This window comes from Acyrthosiphon pisum, chromosome A2 (genome assembly GCF_005508785.2).
Source record: "Acyrthosiphon pisum isolate AL4f chromosome A2, pea_aphid_22Mar2018_4r6ur, whole genome shotgun sequence".
NCBI lineage: Eukaryota > Metazoa > Arthropoda > Insecta > Hemiptera > Aphididae > Acyrthosiphon > Acyrthosiphon pisum.
The window spans coordinates 24,299,682-24,309,237 of NC_042495.1; the positions used below are offsets into that span (position 1 = coordinate 24,299,682).

At 26.0% G+C, this 9,556-nt stretch overlaps 1 protein-coding gene across 2 annotated transcripts in view; it reads left to right on the forward strand.

Annotated features, from left to right (window-relative positions):
• LOC100158695 (leucine-rich repeat-containing protein 15) overlaps positions 1 to 9,556 on the forward strand; it is a 17,203-nt gene continuing 7,647 nt past the window's right edge. Inside the window, exons 1-19 of one of the 2 annotated variants that reach the window (XM_029490583.1) lie at positions 1 to 133; positions 259 to 324; positions 450 to 515; positions 916 to 981; positions 1,107 to 1,172; positions 1,357 to 1,422; positions 1,510 to 1,581; positions 1,881 to 1,946; positions 2,034 to 2,105; positions 2,348 to 2,491; positions 2,587 to 2,658; positions 2,900 to 2,971; positions 3,059 to 3,130; positions 3,229 to 3,372; positions 3,450 to 3,521; positions 3,642 to 3,817; positions 4,063 to 4,211; positions 5,663 to 5,783; positions 6,347 to 6,897. In XM_029490583.1, the coding sequence (XP_029346443.1) occupies positions 938 to 981; positions 1,107 to 1,172; positions 1,357 to 1,422; positions 1,510 to 1,581; positions 1,881 to 1,946; positions 2,034 to 2,105; positions 2,348 to 2,491; positions 2,587 to 2,658; positions 2,900 to 2,971; positions 3,059 to 3,130; positions 3,229 to 3,372; positions 3,450 to 3,521; positions 3,642 to 3,817; positions 4,063 to 4,211; positions 5,663 to 5,783; positions 6,347 to 6,450 (1,512 nt within the window). In that variant the 5' untranslated portion in view covers positions 1 to 133; positions 259 to 324; positions 450 to 515; positions 916 to 937 and the 3' untranslated portion in view covers positions 6,451 to 6,897. Of the gene's footprint in view, positions 134 to 258; positions 325 to 449; positions 516 to 915; positions 982 to 1,106; positions 1,173 to 1,356; positions 1,423 to 1,509; positions 1,582 to 1,880; positions 1,947 to 2,033; positions 2,106 to 2,347; positions 2,492 to 2,586; positions 2,659 to 2,899; positions 2,972 to 3,058; positions 3,131 to 3,228; positions 3,373 to 3,449; positions 3,522 to 3,641; positions 3,818 to 4,062; positions 4,212 to 5,662; positions 5,784 to 6,346; positions 6,898 to 9,556 lie in introns of those variants that run through there. The other variant, XM_016802919.2, reaches the window with a different exon arrangement.

Below are 9,556 nucleotides of genomic sequence, written 5' to 3' on the forward strand. Positions count from 1 at the left end.
CAATAATATTATGAAATAATGATATATTTTGTATGATAATAATTAAATAAATTGTATTGAATTCCAGGTACTTGGATTATAATAAAATCAGGGATATCGAATCATTAGCTCATCTGACAGAGATACTGTTATTGTGAGTTATAATATAATGTCTACACTTTTATATGTATTAATAAACTTCATTCATTAATTATAATCATAAAATATCTCATAATATTAGTGTATATACGACAATAATCAAATTGTATTCTATTCCAGGGACTTGAGCCATAATGAAATCAAGGATGTCAAATCATTAGCTCATCTGACAGGGTTACAGTCCTTGTGAGTTATAAAATAATGTCTACACTTTTAAATATATTTATAAAAATTATTCATTAATTATAATCATAAAATATCTCATAATACTAGTGTATATACGACAATAATCAAATTGTATTGTATTCCAGGTACTTGGGTGATAATAAAATCAGGGATATCGAATCATTAGCTCATCTGACAGGGTTAGAGAACTTGTGAGTTATAATATATCTAATATAAACACTTTGAAATACATAAACATTATTAATTAATTATAATCCAGAATGTAAGCAAAATTTCAGAATGTTGAGCAACAATAATATAAGTGAGGTGAAAAACGGTGCATTTGCAAACCTTTCGAAGCTTCAGACATTTTAAGAATACAAATTAACAAATAGCTAGTGCTTATATATTTATTAATATCATATTATTACCCATATATTATCTATACAATAAATATCATTAGCTCCTCTGACAGAGTTACAGTTATTGTGAGTTATAAAATAATGTCTACACTTTTAAATGTTTAAATAAACATTATTTATTAATTATAATCATAAAAATCTCATAATACCAGTAGATATACCACAATAAGCAAATTGTATTGTATTCCAGGGACTTGAGCTATAATGAAATCATGGATATCGAATCATTAGCTTCTCTGACAGAGTTACAGTTCTTGTGAGTTATAAAATAATGTCTACACATTTAAATATATTTATAAAAATGATTCATTTATTATAATCATAAAAAATCTCATAATACCAGTAGATATACCACAATAAGCAAATTGTATTGTATTCCAGGGACTTGAGCTATAATGAAATCAGGGATATCGAATCATTAGCTCATCTGACAAAGTTACAGTTCTTGTAAGTTATAAAATAATGTCTACACTTTTAAATGTTTAAATAAACATTATTAATTAATTATAATCATAAAATATCTCATAATACCATTAGATATACGACAGTAAAAAGGGGGATAACAAGGGAGAATATAATAATCATATATTTTGTATGATAATAATTAAACAAATTGTATTGTATATTCCAGGGACTTGAGCTACAATGAAATCAGGGATATCGAATCATTAGCTCATCTCACAGAGTTAGAGACCTTGTGAGTTATAACATACCTAATATAAACACTTTTAAATGCATAGACATTATTAAATAATTATAAACCAGAATGTAAACATATTTTCAGAATGTTGAGCAACACTAATATAAGTGAAGTGAAAAATGGTGCATTTGAAAACCTTTCGAAGCTTCAGTCATTGTAAGAATATAAATTAACAAATAGCTAGTGATTATATATATATTTATATCATATTATTACCTATTTATTATCAATATAATAAAAATCATTAGCTCATCTGACATAGTTACAGTTTTTGTGTGTCACACTATAGTGTCTACACTTTTAAATGTTTAAATAAACATTATTCATTACTTTTAATCATAAAATATCTCATAATACCAGTAGATATAAGACAAGAAAAAGGGGGATAAAAAGGGAGAATATAATAATCATATATTTTGTCTGATAATAATTAAACAAATTGTATTGTATTCCAGATACTTGGATAATAATAAAATCATGGAAATCGAATCATTAGCTCATCTGACAGAGTTAGAGACCTTGTGAGTTATAATATACCTAATATAAACACTTTGAAATGCATAGACATTATTAAATAATTATAATCAAGAATGTAAACATATTTTCAGGATGTTGAGCAACAATAATATAAGTGAAGTGAAAAATGGTGCATTTGAAAACCTTTCGAAGCTTCAGTCATTGTAAGAATATAAACTAACAAATAGCTAGTGATTATATATATATTTATATCATATTATTACCTATATATTTTCAATATAATAAAAATCATTAGCTCATCTGACATAGTTACAGTTCTTGTGTGTCACACTATAATGTCTACACTTTTAAATGTTTAAATAAACATTATTCATTACTTATAATCATAAAATATCTCATAATACCAGTAGATATACGACAGTAAGCAAATTGTATTGTATTCCAGGTACTTGGATAATAATAAAATCGAAAACATCGAGACTGGGGCTTTTAATAACTTAACGAGTTTAAACTCCTTATCCTTGCATGACAACAATATTCATAAAATCGATTCGGAAATATTTAAAGGACTTACACGACTGTATAAACTGTAAGTATTAAACACATTTTTCATGCGACATAAACACTTTTAATTGCATAGATACTATGAATTAATTATAATCCAGAATGTAAACATATTTTCAGAGTTTTGAGCAACAATAATATAAGTGAAGTGAAAAATTGTACATTTGCAAACCTTTCAAAGCTTTTGTCATTGTAAGAATATAAATTAACAAATAGCTAGTGATTATATATATATTTATATCATATTATTACCTATATATTATCAATATAATAAAAATCATTAGCTCATCTGACATAGTTACAGTTTTTGTGTGTCACACTATAGTGTCTACACTTTTAAATGTTTAAATAAACATTATTCATTACTCATAATCATAAAATATCTCATCATACCAGTAGATATACGCCATAAGCAAACTGTATTGTATTCCAGGGACTTGCAAAATAATAAAATCAGGGATATCGAACCGGAATCATTTACTTATCTTACAGAGTTAGAGACCTTGTGAGTTATAATATACCTAATATAAACACGTTTAAATGCATATATATTATTAATTAATAATAATCCAGAATGTAAACATATTTTCAGAATGTTGAGTAATAATAATATAAGTGCGGTGAAAAATGGTGCATTAGCAAACCTTTCAAAGCTTCAGACATTGTAAGAATATAAATTAATAAATAGCTAACGATTATATATCTATTTATAAAATATTATTACCTATATATTATCTATATAATAAATTATTTAATTATTAGATTCTTGCATAGAAATAAAATTGAAAACATCGAGACTGGAGTTTTTAATAACTTAACGAGCTTGAAAGAATTAAACTTGGATTACAACAAAATTCATAAGATCGATTTGGAAATGTTTAAGGGACTTACAAAACTGGATAAACTGTAAATATTAAACACATTTTTCATGTTATCGTATTGTAAAGCTGAGTGAAAATTACTATTTGTTATTTTATAAACAGGTCGTTGGACTACAATATGATAAGACATATTCCACCTGGGATATTCGATTCATTAACGTCGTTGAGTCTTTTGTAAGTCAGCATAAACTGCCTACAATATATTATATTTTATTGATATTATAATAATTGCTATATTTTTATTATCTCAATTATATATTTCTCTAAACAAAACATTAATGCTTTCTTCTATAGACAGCTTGACCATAACCCGTTGACGTGCGATTGCAATATTCTGTTGTTTGTAAACGTGATGAAGAAAAGTTACCCCCAGCGGGATGTACTTGGGAATTACGACCCGTCGTGTCATTTCCCCGTAGAAATGAGTGAAAAATCGTTGAAGGAAATAACCGAAAACGATTTTAATTGCTGTGAGTAATGATTCTAATTAAATAAACGACATAAAATATATAACATAATATCATATGCTATAATCTACATAGTATAATATTGTCTGCAACAGTGCTGTACCTATATTTATTGTTGTACAGTCGCTTGTCAGTGCGTTTTCCCTTAATGGGTACTATTGTTTGACAGATTTTGTCGGGAACGAGTTGTTTTATTTAATAATGTGATTATTTTGACGAATGTATTATATATTTTGTTGTACATACAGCATCTCCGTATGTAATCGTCTTACCAGAGAACAAGACGGTGTCGGTCGGTGAACAGTTACAACTCTTGTGCAAAGCCGTAGGAGACCCGGAACCTTTTATAACGTGGGCCAAAGACGACATCGATCTAGAACTTGGCCAAAGAGTTCAGGTAAGATTATTTTAAGATATACGGTAATTCATCTTTCTAACCTAACCAGGTGAAAACCAGCTTATATATAATTGTGCAATGTGAGTTAAAAAATGTTTTATTAATTATTTACTTTATATTTATTGCATAAACTCAAACTTTTTAGGTATAATTTTCCTAATTATTTCGCATTCCTTGAAAATATATTCTACATGATGCAATTATACTCTTGCTCTTCAACCCATAAAGAATCTAGGACAAAATCCCACCACCAAAATCTTGCTCGGACCGTTTAAGTTTAAAAACAATTTGTTAACCACTAAAAATAATTTTTAGATTCGTATTTTTTTTTTGTGTATGTCATCACTTTTTAGGACAGTAAAACTGTTTGGATTTCCTTCGATACTATATCTTTTCGGATTGTAAAGTGAATCTAGTTGGTACTTTGGGGAGTAAAAGTAAAATACGTAAAATTCATGAAAACGTGCAAATCATTTTGAATTAGAAATTCATAAAAATTATCTTTTATATCTCAGATTTGAAAATTTAATACAAGATTCCTTATAAGTTGGCCTACCTTTATCAAAAAAAAAAAATGTCTACATGCAAACCAAATTAAAATTGTATGAGCATTTGAAGCTGTTTACGGACAATTTCGAATTTAATTTTTTTTTTATTTTTCTATGAATATCCAAATGTTTTATCTGTCAGCAAAAAAGCATGAAAATATAATACAAGACTCCTGATGAATTGCTACAATAGTATTTTATAAATATTAAAAATCCTTAGTCACAATTTTTTTTTATAAGCATTTAATGTTCGATTTTTGACAATATTTATCGAATGATTTTGTATACTTTTATATTTAAGGATTGAAAATGTAAAACAAGATTCCACATAAATAGATTTTAAATAAATTACTTTATTCACAATTATATCATCAAATGTTTTTAGTAATATCATAGGTTGACTGACCATCTTCGCCCAGGATCATTTTTCTTATCTATACAACGATATTATATCATTGAATTCAAATTTAATACAGTCCCTATTACATATAACTGGTGCGTTTTTGTTTATACGGCAACGGCACACCGGGTCTCCAAAAAATGCTGATCAAAGATTTTGTTCTTTTTAATACAAGGTTCCGGGGAAGTCATTCTTAGAGCGATCTAAAAATATCGTAAATACATAAATAAATACATTTTTTTTTTTATTTGAAAATAAAGTTAAAAATGTACAAACAATGTTTATCAAACATTCAATGATTTAACATTGAATTTGAATTTTACATATGCATTTCCATAATCTATAGTACAATAAAATATAATTATATTATATTATGAACAACACCTGTTGCTTATTGGCTATTACCAATATATTTTCACTTCCCTTGGTCTTTTTTACTGTACTGTTAAATATTTTAAGCATTGATATTTAAATATTAATCCATAGTAAACTAATTACCGCAGGTATTTCAAAACCATACATTGATTATATCCAAAGTGGAAAGAACGGACGGCGGTCAATATAAGTGCGTGGCGTCCAATTATCTTGGACGAAAATCTTTCGAGGCGATGGTTAACGTAATCGGTAATATCATGTATATCACTATATAGACATATATCATTTTTATATTAATATCATATACGAGTTCTAAATCGCATATGACTTTAAAAATACGAAACATCAGAATTTGCATAATGCGACTTTCGACAATTACTCTTCGTGTGGTGTAAAAATAAAATAAATCTATGGTTATATCCAGGCACGGATATAGAACTATAATTAAGGAAGATAATTTTTTCGATATCGGAACTACAAAAAAAGTTATTTATGTTTAAAAAACACAAAAATAATGGATTTTGAAACAATATCAACGTTTTTCGTATAAGTGATATCAAAAAAAATAAAAACAATACTTTGCATAAAATGTTCTGAACTATATTGTATATTATCTATATTAATTTAGAATCTTAACTATCACTACAATTTTTAATCATTTTAATTTTATACGTAATACAACACAATAACTAACCGATATACAAGACACACGTGAACGTTAAATTTATTAATACAAAAATAAAAATATAACTTTTACCCACTTAATATATATTATTTTTTTAAATAACTATAATATGTATAATTTAATTTAGGTTTGGCGGAAAATGGTTGTAATACCGTGTTTGGAGTAACACCATGTTTTTTTTTTATTATTATTATATTAGCAAATTGCCTATTGTATAATGACATATTGTAAAAAAATTATTATTATTATTTTTGTGACTTATGTATTGTATATTTTATAATTAATATGCATATTGTTAAATATAATATAAAGTGCACTTATTTTGTTTCACCATTTAATACACCTTTGCAAAATATATCAAGCTAAATACACTCATTCAGAATTAAATTCTCCACAATAAAGATACGTAGATAATTGTTTTGTCCGATAGGTAGGTACTTACATGGATACACCAAATGAGTAATATACCTAATAATTTATATTTGTACGCAAACAATTGCATAGTCTTAAAGTAAAAATGTTATGCAATTTGTATTAAAAAGTTATTATTAGGCACATTTTATAAGTAGGATTTTATTTCTTATGATACAGCTGATTACAGATTTATTTTTTTTTCGGCCACTAAGACTCGTTAATTTACTTATATGGTATAACAATATACATTATATTATTTATTATTAGGTGGTATAAAAAAACTGTCCCACTACCGTAGAGTATTATAAAAAAAATGTAATATTTTAATCTATTATGTAGTACTGCTAACAAGCTTAACCATTTTGAAATGATTTTCTATGTTATATAAGTCGTAGTACAACATAATATTATGTTTGAATTAAAATGAATTAATTAAAAATTATCTTGTCAATCTGCATTGTATCTGCTAATAAATATAATAGCATTGATTATAAATAATAATTATTATAAAAGGTATTATGTATTATATTATAGTTATCGTTATAGTTATCTCCAAGCTTGCTCAGTCCAATTTTCATAGCTTTGTTCATTGGTTTAATAGTTATTTTGTAGATAATATTATTATTATTAATAATTATTATATTGTACTCTATAGATTAAAAATGTTTATATTAATTATGAGTTTTATTCAATGACACACAGTCCTATTGATATTCCCTATATATTATTATATGTAAATATAAAATCTAATGAAATATTTTTTTATTTGTATTTTATATAGTTTAAACGAGTTTAATATTACTATATTATATATTTATATTACATTTTATAAATTATACGTAATGAGAATAAAAATGGGTCCAAAATAATAAGATTTTGATCCATTGTTTGTTGTTTGTCTTTGACCTTTTTTCATTTATCGTAACATTTTCCACTTAAACTTTATTTAATGCAGTTTTATATCTATAAACACACGTGTTCGTATTTTATACAAAATATTGCTGACTCCAATAAATTAATACTGACCGTCGGTTGTTATCTCATTAATTTTATATTTCTCAGTAGAGTTCATCTATACCTATACCTATGCTATACCAGGGATGGCGAACCTTTTGGTAACTGCGTGTCAAATCAAAATGTTTGGTTTGATTTTATTTGCCTCACGTGTCAGAAACTTTGCGAAAATTTCGATTTAGACGCATCGACGTTTTACAAAAAATCATAATTGTATCTGTTTACTTTAAAAAAAGTGAGGCTTATTAAAAAAAGAAGAGTTCGTATGACCACAGGACAATGCTTAAATGGTTTAAAAAATAAATATAAAAGAAAAAATTATCTTTAAGTTTAGGTATTTCAAATTTTAAAAATGTGAATAAATCCTTTATTAAAGTATAATATAAGAGGAAAGGATGAGAATGTCTAGTGAATACATCTGTACATAAGTTCCAAGTTATATAATATGGTAAAAACTAAACTTTTAGACTAGGTTTGACTTAATGGGCTCACCTATCAAAAAAAATTGTATGCGTATAATAACATCAGTAAAAAGTGCAGCGTGTATTATTAAAGAATACAAATTATGTATTCTTTAAAGTAGGTATATTTACCTACTTTAATTAAGTTGCATAGATTAGGTAGGTACACCAATTTTTAATAACATTTAAGGCAGGCCCCTTAACAAGGTTGCACAGTTTTATGATATAATAGTATGTGTGGAAATTGAACGATAATTATAATTATACGAGATGTTAGTACAAAGGTTTTTTGATAGTATACAAATGTTTTTACGTTTTATTTCCTAACGTTAATTGAAATTATAAATATATAATAAATCAATAAATAATAATAAATTCTGAAATTAACACGTACCTAATTAGAATTTGAAATATTATTGAATATAATAAAATTTAGGATTCTGTTTCTTTAAAAGAAGAGAAAATAAATATTTTTTTCGTATATCCGTTTGGATATGATGATAATATTATACTATAATGGGTGATTAACAAAAAAATATTTTAGATGAAGTCTTATTGATTGATAATGAATACTTTTATACAAATCGATTGCTAAGAGCCTAACGGTCAACATAACAATTTGTATACACGTTTCACTCCTTAATATTATAGTGTAGGTACTATAGATATAATAAGAATGTATAATATCATCCGAAGTCTCAACCTAAAACAATTGTATTATAGAGTCACAGAATATTTAATGATTACTTATAAATAAATAAATACATTGTCAATTAACACAATAATACGTCATTTTATGATTGTCGTATTACAATTACTATTTAATAAAACACATACTTTACATAATGCTCCTTCTAGTTGTTTAGAATAAACCAACCAAGAAAAACGTGTTAACCAAGAAATTTGGAATTTTAATTTTCTTTTTGACACTATCGGAAAATTATAATTTGAAGAAGGAAGCCACGGATTTTTTAATAAATCGTACTTAAATTTATCATCAGTTATTCTAACATCTATATACCGTCCAATATCTCGAAGTTCTGGTAAATCTACAGTACTTTCTATTGCACCGTTTTCAATAGTAGACGCACACGGAACTTCTTCTGTAGTAATTAATTCTGTACCCAATTCAGTTTGATTGGTTTTCTTATGAAAAAAATTAAATATTGACGACTGAGATGGCAAACTTCGTTTCATTTTTCAAAAAATGTTTAAAATATAATGCAATAGTAAACAGCTACACAGACTCACACTTATTAAGAAATAGAATCAAATTAAATACACGTTATATATTTTATATTATTACTGAACAGTGAATAGGTACTTCTGAAAAACACACTGAACGATAATACTGGCGAACAGGGAACAATTAAATAGCTAGAAAACGATTAAGTCCGTCTTCCCGCAAGATTGCGATAACATTATATATATTATATATATATATAAGT